The sequence below is a fragment of the Danio rerio genome, chromosome 14 (assembly GCF_052040795.2).
Source record: "Danio rerio strain M-AB ecotype USA chromosome 14, GRCz13ab, whole genome shotgun sequence".
NCBI classification, from domain to species: Eukaryota; Metazoa; Chordata; class Actinopteri; order Cypriniformes; family Danionidae; genus Danio; species Danio rerio.
In genome coordinates, this window is record NC_141034.1 from 46,175,862 (window position 1) to 46,197,582 (window position 21,721).

General features: G+C 34.0%; 2 protein-coding genes across 7 annotated transcripts in view; one reads left to right on the forward strand and one right to left on the reverse strand.

Moving 5' to 3' along the window:
- The window catches only part of LOC147834029 (uncharacterized), a 1,152,336-nt gene that overhangs the window by 117,903 nt on the left and 1,012,712 nt on the right, over positions 1–21,721 (reverse strand). For 3 of the 5 annotated variants that reach the window (XR_015507929.1, XR_015507933.1, XR_015507931.1), the window contains exon 1: positions 18,005–18,108. The exons of the other annotated variants lie outside the window; for them this stretch is intronic. The gene's annotated coding sequence lies outside the window, so the exon portion shown is untranslated. Of the gene's footprint in view, positions 1–18,004; positions 18,109–21,721 lie in introns of those variants that run through there. 5 annotated transcript variants of the gene reach the window in all.
- The window catches only part of slc7a11 (solute carrier family 7 member 11), a 30,219-nt gene that overhangs the window by 2,058 nt on the left and 6,440 nt on the right, over positions 1–21,721 (forward strand). Inside the window, exons 2-10 of one of the 2 annotated variants that reach the window (XR_015507880.1) lie at positions 4,022–4,148; positions 7,194–7,309; positions 7,410–7,535; positions 10,517–10,616; positions 10,705–10,749; positions 10,873–10,996; positions 11,525–11,628; positions 13,872–14,595; positions 15,125–16,008. Coding sequence is in view for 1 of the 2 variants with exons in the window: in XM_087282072.1 (XP_087138198.1) it covers positions 4,022–4,148; positions 7,194–7,309; positions 7,410–7,535; positions 10,517–10,616; positions 10,705–10,749; positions 10,873–10,996; positions 11,525–11,628; positions 13,872–13,968; positions 20,626–20,775 (989 nt within the window). In the remaining variant the exon portion in view is untranslated. Of the gene's footprint in view, positions 1–4,021; positions 4,149–7,193; positions 7,310–7,409; positions 7,536–10,516; positions 10,617–10,704; positions 10,750–10,872; positions 10,997–11,524; positions 11,629–13,871; positions 14,596–15,124; positions 16,009–20,625; positions 20,776–21,721 lie in introns of those variants that run through there. The other variant, XM_087282072.1, reaches the window with a different exon arrangement.

A 21,721-nucleotide genomic window follows, 5' to 3' on the forward strand; every position in this document is an offset into this window, starting at 1 on the left:
TTGGATCCGTTTTCACATCTCCATTGTGACATCTGTAGCCCAGGGTCATTATTGCTAATTAAACCTAAACAATGAAACCAATAGCTTTTTTCTTGCTTTAGATTAAATAAATAAATAAATAAATAAATAAATAAATAAATAAATAAATAAATAAATAAATAAATAAATAAATAAATAAATAAATAAATAATGCTATAGTATAAATTAAATGGGTCAAATAGTTTTTTTTAAATTTTTTTTATTATTGCACCAAGTAAAGTTACAATGACCAATGACTTGTTTGGGATTGGATCTAAACTGTAACCAGGATCTAAACCAGGATCATTATTGTTAATTAAACCTTAAACCTAAAACATGAAACTAAAATCTTTTTTTCTTGTTTTAAATGAACATTATAAAAAATAAATAAATAAATAAATAAATAAATAAATAAATAAATAAATAAATATATAAATAAATAAATAAATAAATGAACTTTAATGATAAGTACAGTCTTTATTGCAGTCTCCACCTCCATTAATTATAAGCACTTTTGTGTTTAGCCCAATAAGCAATCAAGTTATTAAAATATATCATTAAAGTGGGACTTTTAAGTCACATCACAACATTCCTGTCTTAAATACAATATAAGGTGTTTGTATTTATAAACCTTTATTATAGACTTATTCCCGTTCCATTTTTCTTTCTAGCAAGATCTGGCAACGTGAATAAGTCAAGGTTTGTATGTGTTTCCCCAATCGCACATAAAGAAGACAGACATATCAATGATAAATGTTTAAAAACATTATTAACACTGTGTTCCACACACACTGAGTAAAAACCTGAAGTTTCCATGAATTGGTTCAGTTGTGAATTTGGCTACTCAATGTACATGGCCTTCGTTGACTCTATTACTAATATTCTATTATCATTTATCTAGCCTTGTGACATTCCAAACAGTTTTCTAAAGCACAATAATAAATAACCTCTGCAGGTCTCAGCTGTTCTCTTCCACACAATGAAAGTAAATGTAGACAACAGGCTGACAAAAAATGACAAAAAAAGTGTGATCAAACTCTTTTGAAGCACTTTTATAGTAGCATAGTGTGAGAAACAGAGAAATTTAGGTTTTTATTCACAAAGAAATAAAAATAAACAATAAGAATAAATAATAATAATAATAATAATCTTAAAAAAAATTGCCATGATCACACACACAATAACTATAATGAATATCAACATACAGTTGATGTCAATATTATTATGCATCCTGTGATTTTCTTTTTCTCTTTTTCAAACATTTGCCAAATGGTGTTTATCAAAACAAAGGAATTTGTCACAGTATTTCCTATAATATTTTTTTCTTCTGGGGAAACTTTACTTGTTTTGTATTGGCTAGAATAAAAGCAGCTTTTATTTTTTATAAAATCATTTTAAGGTCAATATTATTAGCCTCCTTAAGCAATGTTTGTTTTTCAGATTGTCTATACAGTATAAAACAAACTATTATGTTTAGAAATGTTTCTGAAAAAAAAAACAGAAATTGGTGAAAAAAAATTATTTTAGGGAGGATTTATTTATTTATTTAATTGATTGATTTATTTATTTTTTAAAAATATTTATAGGAAGGGCAAATTATTCAGGAGGGCTAATGATTCTTACTTTTACTGTATATGCTCTTATTTATTTATTTAATCACGGGATTAACTAAATGACTGATATCACATTTAGAAGAATGAGAATGTCTATTTTGAATTACAGTACTGAGGACAAAGCTGTGTGTCCAAAAAGTAAATGTAATCAATGTCTTGGATAAGGTGCTCATTGCTTACATTGCAAAATTACATAGACAAATTAGGCAACTCTGAGTCATATTAATCATTTCCCCAAAGTCAAGTTTAAATACTCCCACCGACAAGTCATAAAATATAATTTGTCATATATCATCTATAATAATAATGATGATGATGATGATGATGATAATAATATTAATAATAATAATAATAATAATAATAATAATAATAATAATAACGTATACTTTTCTGCTTACTAGCAATCCTTTATGTCAAATAAAATTGGTTAATGTGATATTATTGACCATTTTAGTAGTTTAAAACAATAAATTGTATGTAACAGCATCTCTTTCTGTTATTTTATTATTGTAATATTGTACTCCTGTCAGCTCAGAAATCAATAGCTTAAAAATGCAAGGATAAATACATAAATAAGTTGAAAGGATAAATACATGGAAAACACATGCAAACCACAAATATGGGTGAATGATAATTAATGGGCAAAAATGTGTTAAAATATTCAATTTTTTTATATTGTTTGTATATGTGTATATTTTAGTGTATGCATATATTCATAGTTAATTTCTACATATACAGTGCTCAGCATATATGAGTACACTCCATTTTGAAATTTATTTTTTTTCTCATTGAATTTGGATAATATATATTGGTGCAATTAAACAAAACATATTTATTAAATAGATATTTTTATTAAAATAATATTTTAGTCAGAGAACATCTTTGGAAATGGAAAGACACGACATTTAAATTCATGCAAAATAATGCAGAAAATACAAACTACAACATTTCAACTAATATTTATATATCTTTTGTTGCACTTCATTTGTGCTATTTTTGAAAATTATGTTTTTTATTTTCCCCTAACATTTAAAAATGGGTGTACACATGTTTTTGCACCATTACAAGTTATTTTGTTAGATTAGCTCCAGATATGGCTTCAGTTGTGGCTAAACTAATAAATAAGCACAATTGTAATATTGTGAAGATTCCTATATAAAATATTAATTTAAGTGAGAGATTTGTAAGGGTGTTTGCATACTGTATATGCTGAGCACAGTACATGCACTACAGATAATTAAAGTATATTAAATAAAGATGTCATTAGGGTGTCTCCTTTTCAAAAGATACAGGTTTTTACTTTTTAGTTACTAGTTTGTACACTTTATGCAAGTAATAAATTAAAAAATGCATGATTGTATGGCTTTGCAATCCAAAAATGTCATTAGAATGGAAGTCAATGGGGCAAAAACAGCCACCGACATAATAAAAGAGTAGTAAATTTGAGTGTTTTGTTGGATTTTTTTTTTTACATTTTCAAAGCATTTTCCCCAAATGGGTGTCAAAATAAGATGTCACAAAAAAGCATTCCATTTGCTGAAACACAGAAAAAAATGGTGGCCAAATTAAGACTCAAAATCCCCCCAGAGTTGATGAAAACATCCCCAACAGCACACAAGAGTTGAAAAAAAATAAATTCATTACTAAAGACTCCAGGTTTTGCTGATAGTCACTAAGAAAGAAACCCGGTTTATGCATGAAGAACCTTGACTCATGACCTCTCTAACGCGTAATGTGTGCATCCGTGCTTGATGGAGGCCGATATTGTCTTACGCTGCACTTTGATGCTGAGGAGAGCACAGTCTGACACCGCGAAGGCTGACGGGTGTCGGAGAAGAATTAGTTTGTGTATAAGAAGAGCATTGTTTGACAGTGTGTTTATTCATGTGTATGTCAGGAGTCATTTCACACTTGTCAGCTTTCCTTTGTGTGCAGCAGCCCGCAGGCTTTGAGGAAAAGCCGAGCCGCCGTTCAGAAAAAAATAAAAAACTGTCCATTCATCCACTATTTCTCTCGGAGAGACTTCAGATCTGCATTGTGAACTCTTCATGTATTTTAGAGCTCTCTTTACATTTGCGTTTTGAAGCTCACAGGAGTCAAGGGCTGCGAGAGAAGAAGGGCTTTGATTCCGAGCATTCGTTAAAACATTAAAATGCATAGAGCTGTAAAGAGCTTGACCTCTCAGAGAGCGAACAGATGGTGGTAATGAACTGACTTAACCATGTGCCTTTAGGGTTGCTTTGCAGGTGTTGTAAAATTCTTTCCACCTTTCTGAATAGTCATGGCACTCACTTTCCAGCACTGGCCATTGTCCAGACACTATCACCTCATTTTGCTAAAGTAAGGTATTCATTTTTTTCCTGACTAGTTCTTTCCTTTGTCCATTTCAGGAGCTTTATCGTATGCTGAGCTGGGTACCTGCATTAAAAAGTCTGGTGGTCATTACACGTACATTCTGGAGGCGTTTGGGCCACAAGTGGCTTTTGTGCGATTGTGGGCCGACATGATTGCCATAAGGTCAGTAAATCCTCATTCATCCTCTGTCTTCATCGTCGAGTCTCTGGAGCGCTGCCAGAATAAACAAACGCAATCCGTGTTACACTGCAAATAAACACAAGCAAACTCTCCCTGATGAAGGCTACCGCTCAATATTACTTCTGGCCTCTAGTAGATATTTAAAAAAAAAAAAAAAACAAAACAAAAAAAAAACATGAGATGAAGTGCTTTGTGGCAATGAGCGAAACATCATGGAGGCTCTCACGCAAAGGATCAAGGCCTGGATTCATATGTAATCACAATATACCATGAAGAGTAAAATCTGTAGATGAAACGAATTTGACTTGAATAGAGGGTAAAACATGGGAAAGCTTCAACTATGGTTACTTTACTTGAGACATTCTGTAGCCTATGGCCCTACACAAAAAAAATATGCACCCAAAAAATGATGTTCGCAAATTAAAATGAGCTGAAACAACACAAATCTTGAGGGTTTTTGTGACAACTTTATTGTTTTATGGTCAATCCACTTAAATGTATAAAAACCTAGAGGTTAACTTATTCCTTCATGTTGTCCCAACACAAACTGATAGTATGAAACCAGCGTTTTTTTAGTGTAATGACACAGTCAAGACAACAATTATTTTTATAGTGCTTTAATTAGGTCTCAACAATTTTTAAAAAAGTTTTACAAAGTTTAACTTAATATTTTAGTCAGTTTGATTGATGCAAGTTGATATATATATATATATATATATATACCATTTAAATAATAATAATAATAAAAAAAAAATTCCAACTGAACTACTGTACGTCTAGAAGTGGTCAAAGCATACAAGTTAAAACATCTAGTCCATATTTACACCTGTATTTAGTCTAATTTCCTAGTGATATGATAACATAAATTTGTCTTAATGCCAGGTGACCTATATTTTACATTATGTTAACTAACAGTTATATTCATAATATTCTTCTTAAAGGGATAGCTTACCCAAAAACTAAAAGGATGTCATCATTTACTCACCATTTCTGAAAACAATATTCATTGACATCCATATTATTTGTTTTTCCCACTATGGATGTAATAATAATAGCTATCGGTTTATACTGTTCTTTGAAATATTTTCCTTTTTTGTTAAACAGAAAAAAAATAAATGTAAAAAGGTTTGGAAAGCTTTGGAAAGCAATTTTATATTATTGAGTAAACTATCCTTTAATATCTGCTAACATTATACTTTGATGGTCTCCAAGTACTAACAGACAGTAAGTTAAATAGTTACTTTTAGTCAGTAGATTTTCTAATAGGACTTTTAATTTGCCAGTAACCTGGGTTAATAGTCTTCGGTGAACTGTATGCCATTGCAAAATCTCTGCGCTTAAGGTCTGTTTTCTTCAAAAATCAGCAATCTCCACTGGCTGAGGGATATCGATATAAAGTGGGACTTAGATTGTACAAGAAGCACTGCATTAAATTACATTTTCCCCGCCATGTCTTTATAATATGAGCATTTATTTTACCCCAGTATATTCAATGGAGCTTCTGCGCTAACCTGCCGATTCTGACTAGTGCGTGCGAGCAAACGGCTTTTTGTCTCGTGATACACTTGAGCAACTAAATGGATGCCAAAGTCTGTTTAACTGATTGTATTTGAATTACATTACAACATCAATGCTTTAAAAGGAACCATATAAAATGGAAAAAAATGGTCACCAGAAGTGTATTAGCATGGGAAACGCATTAGCTCATCACATACCCCATAGCAGAATAATGAGAGATAATTTTTGAGAAATTGTCATTTTCTATTATAAACTTTTCTTGAAAGTCACGTTTACATACAATAAGATTTTTATGCCTCTGAAAAAGCTCAGATGATGGTGTCAAGGTTTTGGAAGTTTCTGATTGGCTAATTGACAACATTTGAGTTAACTGGAGGCACAACTGTAGAATACTATTCAAGGAAAACCTCAAACACACTGCTTCCTTGTGTGACAACATGAGAAAATCAACAAGCCAGAATCAACAAAAGAGCCAGATTACAATTTGCTAAATTACACTGGGAAAGAGAATAATATTGGAGACATGTCCTGTGGTCTGATGGAACTAAGATTAAACTGTTTGCGCATAATGGCCAGTGTTACATTTGGAGGACAAAAGGGGAAAGCGTACAAGCCTAGGAACACCATCCCAACTGTGAAGTATGGGGGCGGCAGCATCCTGTTGTGAGGCTGTTTTGCTGAAGGAGGGACTGGTCCCTATGCTTCACAGCATAGATGGCATCATGAAGAAAGAACATTATATAGAAATACTGAAGCAACATCAGCCAGGAAATTAAAACTTGGCCCCAAATGGGTCTTCCAAACAGACCATGACCCTAAGCATACTGCCAAATTAGATAAAATGAGCTTTAAGGACAACAGAGTGAATGTTTTGGAGTGGCCATCACAAAGCCCTGAACTCAATCCTATAGAAAAATTGTGGGCATAATTGAAAAAGCCCGTGAGAGCAAGACAGCCAACAAATCTGACTCAGGAATTCTGTCAGGAGGAATGGGCCAAAATTCCTTCAAACTATTGTGAGAACCTTGTGGAAGGATGCACAAAACACTTGACCAAAGTTATACAGTTTAAAGCGAAGCTAAAATAAATAAATAAATAAATACGAAGGAATGGGTGTTTACTTTTGACTGTCTAAAAATAGAAAATAAAATAAAAATCTTATTATTCTGGCATTTAGCAAACGTAAATCATTTAGGTAATGCTAATGTACCTAAAATAGTAAACGTTTATTATGATTTACCATCAGAGATTTTTTTTTTAAATGGTTATGTTCCTTTTTTTAGAGTGTATGTAAACTTCTGGTTTTAAACTGTGAGTTACTTATAATCAACAGAATGCTCAAAAGGAACCAGGCATAGCAAGTGCAACATAAGATCTAGCACAATCATGATTTTTTCCCCGTTTTATAACTGCTTCTACTTTACTTTGGAACACTGGTGTTTTATGAGTGATTACAAGATGTTCTGCGCCGTACACTAAGTGCTCAGAGCTCATTTTCTCATCTTGAAGACCCGCAGGTTTGGCTGTGATCGCTCTGGCATTTGGCCGCTACATTTTAGAGCCCATCTTCATGCCATGTGGAGTTCCTGAAATTGCAATTAAACTGGCTACCACCATAGGAATCAGTAAGTTTGAGCCAATGCTGATTGATTACAGTGGGTGAATAGAGCCTGGTTTTATGTGTGCAGTATTTAACGTGTTACAGTATTTTTCTCTTCTTTGCAGCTATAGTAATGTATCTAAACAGCATGAGCGTAAGCTGGACTGCCAGACTTCAGATCTTCCTCACATTCAGCAAACTGCTCGCCATTGCCATTATCATTGTTCCTGGATTGTATCAACTTTTCAAAGGTATTTATATCATGGGTATAAGGCATAAGAACGGTATATTTGTTCATTATATTTACTACTTATATAAAGTTTGGGGGTCAGGAAGTATACTGATGACCCCAACCTTATTGCCAGTTACAGGTGAAGCAAATATAACATTAGTGTCCTAACAAGGCCACAAAGTAAGGTTTGACTAGAATAAATGGAGAGCAAAAAATTAGTTCTTGTAATCCCTTGTTCAGGTTTTGAAGAATCTATAGCTACCTCTTGTTGCCAGATCCTAAAGATACACTTTCAGTGGTTATATTAATACTAGAACTGTTTTATTTTTTATTTAATAACTTTGTTCAAATAAAAGCTATTATGACCTTGGAACACAAAATACTCCTTAGTTACACTGGTATATTTGTGGGAATAGGCAAAAATATATGGGAAAAGTCATTTTCATTCATTCATTTTCTTTCAACTTAGTCCCTGATTATCAGGGATTGCCACAGCGGAATGAACTGGCAACTATTCTGGCATATATTTTTACGCAGCAGATGCCCTTCCAGTGGCAACCCGGTCCTGAGAAACACCCATACACTCTCGCATTCACACACACACACACATACACTACAGCCAATTTAGTTCATCCAATTCACCTATAGCGCATGTCTTTGGATTGTGGGGGAAACCTAGATAAACACAAGGAGAACATGCAAACTCCACACAGAAATGCCAACTGGTCCTGCCGGGACTTGAACCATCGACCTTGCTGTGAGGAGACTAACCACTCAGCCACCATGCCACCCCAAAAGTCATTTTATTATATCAAATTTTGAATTCCATGTAAACATCATGCTCTATTAGGAAAATATATTAATATTTAATTTCTGAGTTGCAATGTGCATTTACAAGAACTTATTTAGGAAAAAAAAACTTTACACCTTTCTAATATTAACAATTTTTAAGCTCATATTGCAGATTTTCAAATAATTGCTTCACAGCCAAATATGGCCATATGAACATCAAAGAAAACCTTATATATTGAGCTGCTTTAGTTGATGTATACTATAAATGTCTAATTAATGGCCCATATGGTTTTGGGGTTTAGGATCACATAACTATAAAACGCTGACTTTTCCTAAATAAATGTATATTTCATTCTGACAATGTTATTTAATAAACATTAAAACACAAAATAGTTTGGAGTATGTATACATTGAATAGTCAAATTGGCCGCATACATTTCTGCATCCACTATTGTTTTCTTGCTCATTACAATATGGGTGCATCTGTTGCCTAGCAACTTTCTATAAATAAAAACTGTACTTTAGACATTTTTTTAAACTTTCAAAAACATTTTCAATTTGTTCTCCTGATTGCGGGACAAAGTGGGGTACAGATGCACATTTGCAGGCAATCTAGTAATATGCCATTATAAGCTATACACCTGGTAAAATAAGTATTGGACATTGAGTAATGTTTTTTTTTTTCCTGGCAATAATATTTCTAAAAGAGCTGCTGACATGGAATTGAACCAAATTTCGGAAAAACACAAAAAATACAAACATAAAAATAACAAAAGAAATCTGAAAAATTAGTTATGGAGTTCACTTGTTAATAAAGGTTCAGCGGCAGAACCACACCTCAGACACTCACTCCCTTAAACTTATTTAAGAAAGACCATCCCTCTAGCACTGTTGTTCTCGTTCTTTGTTCCCATTCACAATCATGAACCCTATTCACTCCTACATGTAGGTTGAATCGGAGGGTCCAATCACTCTGCCAAACTATTACAGAGACAGTACCCCCACTCTGAGTCTCTGGGCATAGTAGGGTGCCCGATCAACCTACCTATTTACCAGTCATCCTCTTACTCCTCGTCTCCTTCATCCCACTGTTCTTCTACCATCCCTTTAATCCCTACATCCCTACAGTAAAGTCTAGCTTAAAGTGTGGCATGGGCCATGCTGGTGAAATGTACAATAACAATGAAATGACACAAGAACAAAGTACTGAACTACTGTAAAGTATTTAATACTTTATATAAAATACATTTTTGGTGATGGCAGCTTAAAGACGCCTCTCATATGGAGACTGAAATCACATGCTCAGGTGTGATTTTTTACAGGCTTTAACAGTGTAAAATGTTGTAAAACCATGTGATGGTTTTGTGAGTCTCGTCTACTAAATCTAATCTTTAATTTGTATTTTATATTGGATTAAAGTCAGCTAATTATCAAGTGCCATTCTACAGCTTGATTTTCGTTCTGTGAACCCATTTAAGAGATTCCTTGGCTGTGTTTTAGACATTGTCATTGTCCTGCCACTCAGAGGGTTACTGAATAACTACTGAGAGATTTCAGCTGCTGTCTGGGCTTTCACTGTCTTTCTAAACCTCCCTTTCTTCATGTGTTCAATACTTTCTTCCTGTGTCATTTCATACACATAACTTCATTTGTAAACAAATTAGTGTTGTTTTATTTGCATATATATGTTTATTTGGTTGTTAAAAATATCCAGAGAAAATTTCAAGTCAACAGCACCTTTTAGAAATATGTTTTCTGAGCAAAATGGTGACGTGTTCAAAACGTCCCGGGCGTATATATATATATATATATATATATATATATATATATATATATATATATATATATATATATATATATATATATATATAACATATTTTTAGGGCAATGACTTCATAAAATACAATGACAGCATTCAAAGCTTAATTCACAAATCTCAATAGAAGCCTTAAATGTAAACAAGATGTGTGCAAAAGTTGGTATTCTTGAATGATCAGAATGATTCCAATGGCCATTGCAAGAGTTATAGAAGTCTGGTAACTTCTTTCATGGTCTCATTTGTAACTACATTTTACTACATTTATAATTTTACTAAAGATAAAATGATGAAATTATAAAACGTTCATCAAAGAATTTGGGTCAGGACACAATAAAATTAAAGAGAACACTGAGCCTACTATGCTACTGATAGTTTAACAATGTTTACAGGGGAGACCAAAAACTTTGAGAATGCATTTGAAGTCAACACAGCACAATTGACAGGACTTCCTCTGGCTTTCTACTCGGGGATGTATGCTTATGCTGGCTGGTGAGCCCACCTTCTAATTCCACACAAATCTCATAATGCCCATAAAATCTTTGAAGACATTTCTGATTTTTTTTTTTGCCCCTTGCAGGTTTTACTTGAATTTCGTGACTGAGGAGGTGGAGAATCCTGAGAGGTTAGTGATTGGGTATTACACTAAATGGCTTCAGCGGAAATGGTTTGATGGTTTAATTCAGCTGTTTCTTGCATTGAAAATCAAACGGTGGTGATGACTTAAGTGTTAATTTCCGTTCCCCAGGACGGTGCCTCTTGCCATCTGCATCTCCATGGTGATAGTAATGATCTGTTACACACTGACAAACGTGGCGTATTATACAGTGATGTCAGCAGATGAGCTGTTAGCCTCTAACGCTGTTGCTGTGGTAGGTCATTCCCTGTCTTTAGACTTCTTCATTAACAATGGTAGCAGCACAATCCAAGATCCTAATGGTTTTTCGTGTAGCAGCACTAACTGGATCATTTAAAAGAGAGAAAGATAGAAAAGGATACTGGCTTTATAAATGAGTTCAAGCTATTTGCAGAAGTGAGTGTAACAGTCGACACCTTCCTCCACAGCAAAGTAAATGTGATTACATAAAGCCAGTGGCTCTAAATGCCTGTCTGTTTCTCAGCTGGAGTAATCATATATCTCTCACAAATAACTGACAGCAGCAGGATCCATGTGCAGAGATCTCCTGCTAGGCTCTGAAATACTAAAAGCTTTCTCATCTTGTTAGACGTCTGTAATGCATTCATCTATGGCACTTTGCGTGCGTCTCTAAGCTCGCTCTTATGGACAAATTTAAAGTCTTTTCACTGCAATGATTATTCACAAACACCAACAAGTCTCAAAATTGAAAATCAATGTTATTTTTGTTTATTTCCATCTCTTTTTTCACTCTACCCAACAGACCTTTGCAGAGAAGTTGATGGGAAACTTCTCATACGCTGTTCCTGTTTTTGTAGCTCTGTCTTGCTTTGGGTCCATGAATGGATGTCTCTTTGCCATCTCAAGGTGTGTGTCTCAGTTTTAAGCCTTAGTCTGTCTGATTTCTAAGGTCAATGAAATGATAACCAGGAAGCATTCGTTCATTCATTTTCTTTTCGGCTTAGACCCTTTATTAATCAGGGGACACTATAGAATGAACCAACAACTTATCCAGCATTTGTTTTCCAGAGCAGATGTTCTTCTAGCTGCAACCCATTACTGGGAAACACCCATACACTGCAGATAATTTAGCTTACCCAATTCACCTATAGCACATGTCTTTGGACTTGTGGGGGAAATCAGAGTCCCCGGAGGAAACCCACGCAAACATGGGGAGAACATGCAAACTCTACACAGAAACACAGTACCAGGAAGCAATATTAATACATTTTGTGTCTGATTTAGGGTAAAAAGTGTGAAAAATGTATTTATCTGCATGATAGCTGGTTAAAAATTGTCCATCCTCAAAACCATAGGTCTCAAACTTGATTCCTCGACAGCCGCAGCTCTGCACAGTTTTGCTGCAAACCTGATCAAACAACTGATCCAACCAATCAAGATTTTCAAACTACTAGAGCCTATTCAGCAGGTGTGAGTTGGAGGTGGTTGAAGCTAAACTGTGCCGAGCTGTTGCCCTCCGGAAATAGAGTTTAAGACCATCGCTCTAAACCAGTGTTTCTCAACCACGTTCCAGGGGAACCACCAGCTCTGCACATTTCCATGTCTCCTTAACCAAACACACCCAATTCAGATTATCAGCTCATTAGCAGAGACTGAAAGACGTGTAATATGTTTGACAGACAAAGAAGACATCCAAAACATGCAGTTTTGGTGGTCCTCCTGAAAAGTGGTTGAGAAACACTGCTCTAAACCAAACCATAAATAGTTCATAAGCCGATTCATACAAATTATACACCATGTGCTGTGAAAGCTGTTTAAAAATCAATCAACATTACTTCTGAATGGATTATTTATTTAATTTTTAAAAACAGAAACAGTATTAAGGATAAAATATATATATTTTTATATTTTAAAAAGAAAAAGAAATCACCATTTAATCACCCTCAAGTAGTTTCAATAGTGTCAAACCTACATTATATGAGTGTCTTTATTCTGTTGAACCAAAACGATATTTTGAAGAACGCTGAAAACCTGTAGCCATTGATTTCCACAGTAGGAAAAACAAATACTATGGAAGTAAATGGTTACAGGTTTCCAACATCCTTAAATGTATCTTCTTTCGTGTTTTACAGAAGAAAGAAACTCATAAAGGTTTGAAAGAAGTAAAGTGTGATTAAATGATCACAGAATGGTCTTTTTTGAGTGAACTATCCATTTTAAATGTTCCTAGTTTATTATTCATCATTGTTATTTTTTTCTTTTTGACTAAAACATGAGCATCTTTTGTAGCATGATTTGCAAAAGACACCCACGAAAAATGTAATTTAATGTAACAATAGATTATATACAAAAACAAATCTCGTCTTGCATATTTAGAACACAAATCAATTCATGACAAACTATAATATTCCATGTAAGGATCAAAGAGCATCCCCAATGACTAATTAAATTGTAATTTATGCAATTTAAATCTTTATTTTGGGCGAAACAGTGGCTCAGTGGTTAGCACTGTGGCTTCACAGCAAGAAGGTCACTGATTCGAGTCCCGGCTGGGCCAGTTGGCATTTCTGTGTGGAGTTTGCATTTTCTCCCCATGTTCTTGTGGGTTTCCTTTGGGTACTTCGATTTCTCTCACATACAGTCCAAAAAAATGCGGTATAGGTGAATTGGATGAACTAAACTGGCCCTAGTGTATAGGTGCATGTGTGAATATGAGAGTGTATGAATGTTTCCCTGTATTGGGTTGCAGCTGAAAGGGCATCCGCTGCGTGAAACGTATGCTGGAATAGTCGGCGATTCATTCCTCTTTGGCAAACCCTGATAAATAAGAGACTAAGCTTAAAGAAAATGAATGAAATCTTTATACTACAGTTATTCAGAACAAGTATACAATTTCCTTTCTCCACAGTTTGACATTTGAAACACTAAAGCAAACCCTTTACTTGCATTTAAAATTCTCTGTCGGTTTTTTAAAAATATATCTTTTATCATTGGTTATAATTGATGAAACAGTTCAGTGGTTTAGACTTTTACACCCTTTTAGCTTTAAGCATCAATGAATATCCTTCAAGGTTTCAAAATATCGACTATATTGTAGGTCTTTTTGTAGTCTGCATTGGATGTTTTAACATTGTGTTTTTCTTCCACAGAATGTTCTTCGTGGCCTCTCGAGAAGGTCAGCTTCCTGAAGTTCTCTCTATGATTCACATACGCCGACACACGCCATTACCTGCTGTGATTGTCCTGGTGAGTCATAGACACACACACACATACACACACACATGTACCTCTCAATGGTCACCTGTACCGATATACCTATTCAGCTGAACAAAACCATTTGCTGCTTCCTTTCTGTCCACACATTCAGGGATTCAAGTATCAGTGCTCAGTGATACTACAAAACATTACTATAATGGCATCCAGTTTCTATACATACATTTCAAAGCTTCAAAATAAATTATTTGAAAATCTTGAGAAATCCAAAAATTAAAAGGAAAATGTGTACATTAATATGTCCTACTTATTTGCTACTTATAAAATACCCCTATTATGCTCTTGTCAGAAATGACTTCAAGCAATGTTTAGCAGCTGTTTGTGAACAATAAAAGGTCTGCAAATATCAAAGTGCTCTGTAAGTAGAGTTATTGTCTCCAAGATTCTGAATTGTCTGAAAGAAGATGTCATTATTTACAGTCTGTCATAGCTTTGAGCACAAACCTACATAGAACCGGGGCAGGACCGGGACAAAAAAATCAGCCCTGACATTTTAGGACAGAGCGGCCCACTACATACAATCAAAATGATACCCATCTGTGCACGCCCTTGAATATGTTTACCAACTCTCATTCTATAAAAGCACTAAAGCCATATATAGCAGGGCCGGAGTGGGACTCCTTTTTAGCCCTGGAGTTTCAAGCCTCAGACCGGCCCACCTCAGTTCACGACTGACTATATTAAAATAAGGTCATTTCCAAATCAGTTTCTAATGACACTATCACGTATTTTTTTGAGAAAACAGCTGCTTTAGAACTTCAAATGTTCAACAACCCTAACAGTATTATATGTTTTAACAATAAAAAAAAAAAAAAAAAAAACCTACTCAGACGAGGATCAAACCCGGATCCGCAGATCCACAACAACTGTACATTAAAAAGTGGCTCGTCTGAGTTATATCATCATTAACCAGGCTGCGAGAAAATAGATAAAAAGAGCAGATCTCCGGTAAAATAATTAATAAGAAGACTGTGGTCAAGTAAAAAAAAATAATTAATGTAAAAAGTGTGACTGCTGAGAGCAACAGATTCTGGAGCTAGGGACAACGGCCCTCGCGGCCAAAAAACGGACCGGCCCACCGGGAATTCTCCCGGTCCTCCCGATTAGCCAATCCGGGCCTGATATATAGTTAATAATGAGAGTTGACAAATTAAAAACTTCCATCATTATTATAGTAGATTTATACTCCACACTGGAAGCCCATCTTTGGTGTGCCTGTGTGTTTTGAGGGAGCCTATATTAAATAATGAACATAACAAAAACTAACAATGAAACATCAAATGTTAATATTAAAGATTGTACATAGTCAATCAAATAAACTTAAACAATTAAAAAATGCAACAAATATTTGTCTGGGCCCAAACTACAAAGCTAAAGGCCCCAATTATGCACACCGGGACGCTTTTTGCTTGCATTTTCCATTGATGTTTAACACCTTGTGACTAAATAAAGGGCGCCAATATAATCGTGCACACCAACGCGCAAAACGCCAGGCGTATAAGCGTCATTTTTAAAGAAACGCCTCATGCTTGTTTTTTGTTTTGATGCGCCACGTCTAAACCTTCTCCTCCAATCAGATTGGCACTTTTGAGCTGCTGAAGTTACAGTAAACAGCACTCGGAGACGCTCATGCTCAAAACTGTCAATGCGAGCATCATGGGATAGCGCAGCATGCATGGGATGCACACTTCAGAATCTCGCTGGAAGTAGTAAGTCATCCAGGTACTTCTTGCATACTGATTTTCAAATTCTATGAATTCAGACATACTACTTGGCTCGCATACTGATTTTAGAGTACTGTATAGTATGAAAGTATATGGTTTCGGACGCAGCCTTTGTCTCTTCCTTATCTGTTATACGCCCTCTGTGTTATAAGCGGGGTGTCAGATGGTTAAAGTTGTGTAGCGCCATCTAACATCAGGGAGAGATTTTGCATACTCTTCTGCTCGACGCCAGTGTAAATCGCCTTGGCTTGAACCCGGAAAAACTTTGGTGTGTATGAGCCTTAAATGTAAAAAAAAAAAAAAAGTATTAGTTTTGCTTAATTTGCACACTAGTTTGGTCATGTATAAATATTATTATAACCATATTGTATAAATATTATTGTAACTATAAGACTACATCATGCTGACAATCAAAAACAAAATTGCAATTGTCTTCTGACCGAGTGCATCCTAAAATACATGAATGACACTCCATGAAACAAGCTTGAAACACATACAGTTCTATATATATATATATATATATATATATATATATATATATATATATATATATATATATATATATATATATATACAGTAATTTGTAAAATAAAGACATGCAGGTTAAGGAAACAGCATAAGAGGAAGTTGCCCTTGGCCTTAATTGATGCAGATGAAAACTTTAAAAAAGTAAATTTATATAGACAGATAGATAATTAGAATAAATAGACAGACATATATTGAAGTGTTTAACAGTTACCGATCCGCTGTGCGCTGCAGACGCAAAAGCAAACGCCTGTTCACTGCTTCTGCTCTCCATACACACGCGTGGGGCAAGAAACAGGTGTGACTCTCAACTATTTTGACAAAAACCAACACAATCTCACGGCAATTCGTAACTTTTTCATTTAGTGGCTAATTCGTATGAATTCGTACGATCTAATTCGTACAATTTAGTACGATTTGCTTATCCCCCAATGACGGTTGGGGTTAGGGGTGGGGTCAGGTGCCACGCCTCCTTTTTAAAATCGTACCATTTCGTACGACTGAACTCGTACGAATTCGTACGAATTAGCCACTAAACTGGCAAAACGTAAAATACTTACGTTTTCTCGTGAGATCAGGCTGCAAAAACACACCGACTTTGCACGCTTACACAGAGCCCAAAATGGAAGTTTGTGATTGGGTCAGCCCAATGTCAATAAAGAAAAACAAAAACAAATGGCTGTAGATTATGTCACATGGGCCGGTCTGACCAAAAAAGAAACATCTTACTTTACGTCAATTAATTAGGTAAAACAACAGTCTGCTAATTGTTTTATGGGCTGATCAGATCATAAGAAGATGATCAGCCCAGCCCAAAAAGTACGTCGGCCCAGCGGGAAACTGCCCAGCCTGTCCGATGGCCAGTCCGCCCCTGCATAGGACTATAGTCTTCATTGGTTGCATGGAAACAATGTCTTCTCTTGCCCTCGAACACTCTTAAGGGCCATTTCTTTTCTAACATGCACTGTAAGAAATAGACTAAATCACAACAGACTAGGTCTTCTGACCAATCTGAGCAAAGGCTTTCATAATGGAGAGGTTAAAGAAGGTGCATACTTGAACCAGCATTTTCTAAAAGGTTGAAATGTTTGTAAAGCTATCATTGAAGACCTGCAAAACTAAATTAGGCACTATTAAGGAATCATGAAGTGGCTTTTTCAAAACAGGCCCATTGGAAATAAGTGCTTCAGCCTTAATTTGTTTGCGAAACCTCAAAAATAAACTTTAACAAGCGTTTGATGGTATTGTTTTGGTTGAATGATCACTATGAGGCAGTATGATGCCAACAACAACGGCTCCTAAAAAATCTAAATACTCATAGTCGAGTAAAGTACCTGTTTTAAGATGCAGCAGCTTTTACCACACAGACAATCTGCATAGAAAATTCGATCACACTTTATTTTGATGGTCCGTTTGTTGCATTTAAGTTACATTGGATCTACATGCCAACTCATTCTCTTTAGATTATAAGACTGTTAGGTTGGGGTTAAGGCTAGTATAACTTTACATGCACTTGCAAAAACTTGTATGGTCAGTTAATAGTCTGTTGAAGGAGCAGATCAACAGATATTAAGCAGACAGTCAACTTATACTCAAATGGACCATCAAAATAAAGTGTTACCAAAAATTCAGACAATTTAATCATTGATTCTAAAATCATTAATAACCATGCTGCGATTTGTGTTGCTTTTCAGTAAACTGCAGCTCTGTGTTGCTGCTACATCTAAATGTATGTAAAATTCCACAACATTTTTACTTACATAAAATCAGTTGAGTGTCTGAAATAAATCCTTCATTGAGATGATACCATAGTTGTGTGATTATGAATCACATTGAACAATAAAAGCATTTAAATCCTTGGTTTAATTTCCTGAGTCTCTTCTTTGTGGCTTATTGGCAGTTTCAGCACAAGAGCGCCCTCTAGTCTCTGGAGGACGTTTACTACTGATCGCATGAGTCTTACTTTCTGGAGTGTTTGCTAAATCGCCATTTCATTTCGATTTATTGTGCAGCCCTGATTTATGCGTAGTTTCACTATTTCAATATTTACTTTTGTGGGTGGAGATAAACAGGCAGTGATAAAGAAGTAGGCTGTGAGTTATTTTGATAGATTGCCGTCAATTGTAGTTGTTAGACTAACAAGAAAGTTTTGAATTGTGAAGCTTTACAGGATGTTTTTCTACTGCAAGTCTAATGATCAAGGGCATTTATTTATTAATTTCTCATGCAAAAACATGAACTGTACTTGTTTATTTTAAATATTAAAAATAAATTAATGGTATTCATCGGTATAAGGGCCATTCTTCAACTACGGGCACTTTTAGCCTTGTGAAGTTGAGTAAATAGACTTGTTCAAAATTATTGTAACATGCCTCATAAGTTTAAACAATTTGTCTAGTTTTAAGATTTGTAAAAGGACAAACTTAGATAAGAAGAAAAATTGTTCATTTAACATCTTTTCCATCGTGAACTGAACAAATGTCAATTCCACCACATCTCAATATAAAGCTTATATACGGCAGTCAAACATTGTCTAAGGTCATTTTAGTATCTAGTTTATCCAATCTTTCCAATCTTATATATATATATATAATAATTATACATTTGTCAATGAAATAAATTAGTTGTATGCTGAATTGTACACCTGTCGCAATTAATTTGGTTAAGAGCTTATTAGAAAATAAATAAACTGAATTTGTATATTAAATAGAGCATGAACTTATACATTATGAATACACTTTTAATGTGTGATAAAAACTTTTGTGTGCGGTGATGAAAATGACAATGGTGGAAATGACATTTCAACAGTTTATTGTGAAAAAATGAAAAATAGCTTCACTGATTAGCTTTGAATTGATGCTAACCTTTCATATACAAAACACTCTTATTTATCATAATTTTGTTTGTTTTTTAAAAACATCTTTGAAGGTACATGTTTGGAAATGAGGTAGAATAAATGTATTTCCTTATATTTACCTTGATTTTTCTTCATGTGTTGTTGATAAAGATTTAAATTCCCTCCATCTTGAACATGTTCTCAGATGGCACTATTCATTTTCATAGAAACCACCTAAATAATCTTTCACACAAACCTTTTAAAGCGACATTACAGTGTTGTGGTGAAAATGACACTAATACTGTGCGAAAGCTATATTTTGTATAAAAATTAATATTGATAATAGTCTCACATTAATAACAGTTGGATATTTAAATAATTTTTCTAGTGCTTAATTGAGAGACATTAATAGATACCAGATAAATAATAATAAAAAAAATTATTTTTATTGTAGAATTTTAAAACTCGGGGTATGCAACAAGGTGAAAACAGTGATTTTGACACCTAAAATGATGTTGAATATTATGAAAAAAATATATAATAGAAAGGTAGTACATTTTTAAAGTCGGTTTTATTGTTAGTTTGACAAAGAAAGGGGAATTTGAACAAAATTATATATATATATATATATATATATATATATATATATATATATATATATATATATATATATATATATATATATATATATAATATATATATATATATATATATATATATATATATATATATATATATAATTTTTTTTAATATATTTTAAATATTATAATATTTTTAAATATTAAATATTATTTTAAATATATTTTATATTTTTATATATTTTAAATATATATATATATATATATATATATATATATATATATATATATATATATATATATATATATATACATATATATATATATATATAATTTTTTTTTTTTTTATGATCAATATTGATATATGATCAAAGAACATGAAAGTGGCCATAAGAATTACCCATAAACAAAAATACAGTTAAAATCAAAATTATTAGTCCTCCTGAATTATTAGTCCGCCTGTATTTATTTATTTTTTTGCCATTTCTGTTAAACGGAAACAAGATTTTTTTGTAATTGTTTTAATAACTTATCTTTATGATTTATTTTATTTTTGCCATGATAACAGCACATCATATTTGACTAAATATTTTTCAAGATACTAATATTGAGCTTAAAGTGCGATTTAAAGGTTTAACTAGGTTAATTAGGGAAGTTTCAGTAATTAGTAAAATTATTGTATAATGATGGCTTGTTTTGTAGCCAACTGAAAAAAGGAGGCTTATAATATTGACATTAACAGAATTAACAACTGCTTTTATTCCTGCTGAAATAAACCAAATGAGACTTTCTTCAGAAGAAAAAACATTGTAGCAAATACTGTGAAATTTTCCTTGCTCTGTTAAACATCAATTGAAAAATATTTGAAGAAGGAGGCCTAAAATGTTTTACTTCAACTGTGCACATTATGAACATTAACACATGTATTTATTAATCATGCAGTTATTTTGTCTTGTGCTTGTTTCAGTATCCGATCACACTACTGATCCTCTTCTTAGGGGATATCTACAGCCTGCTGAACTTCATGAGTTTCCTGCGCTGGCTGTTCATCGGGGTGGCAGTGGTCGGCCTCATCTACCTCCGCTTCACACGCCCTGATCTGCCACGACCTTTTAAGGTGACAGGCCTTTCTGTGCTGCCAGCCTATTAATTCATATCTGATACTCCTCTAAAGTAATACAACGGCTAAATATATAGTGGATAAGAAAGCACGGCAGATTTAAATCTGTGGTGTAGGTTAGCAGAGGTGAGCCATGAGTTGAAAAGCTATTGAGATCTCAATTGTACTCTGTCACTTTGTTATTGTGCCCACTTAATCTTAGGTTGCTCCAGGGAGGCTTTCTCTGGGATTGGTCAACAGGAAGTTACTCTGGATGAAAAGTGTATAATATACTGTGAAGCCAACATGGACGAACTGATCTGCATGGCTTGTGCATTTGATTTGTTTTATTGAAAAAGTTTTGGCTGATCAAAGGGTCTGTAAACATGGAAATGAATCAATAATACAGCCACAGAGATAGGAAATTGAAGATTTAGCAGATAGTATTGGTGAGGGTGGTTGTGAAACATTATGTTTATAAGATATGAAGTCATTCTCATGACATTGCAAAATTATCTGAGTGTCATCTACAAAACTGAACAGACCGTAATGAGGCCTGTATGTTGCAGGTCTGTTTGAGCCTGGTTAACAGGCTAACCTATGAATCTAAATAACAGAAAATAATAAATAACAACACTTTGGCAACATGGTGGCTCAGTGGTTAGCACTGAGCCATCGTGTTGCTAAACTGTTACTATTATTTTTTTCTGTTTTTAAATTTAAGAAGGTTGCTGGTTCAAGTCCTGACTGGGTCATTTGGCATAACAGCTGGCATTAAACAGTTGTTTTATACCGTTTTAAAAATCATATTATCATGTTTATTTTGTTGAAATGTGTGAAAAGCATTAATGTTAAAAGATTTCAGCTGAATTATTAGCCCCCCTTGTTTCATTTTTCTCCAATTTCTGTTTAACGGAGAGCAGATTTTTTTCAACACATTTCTAAACATAATAGTTTTAATAAC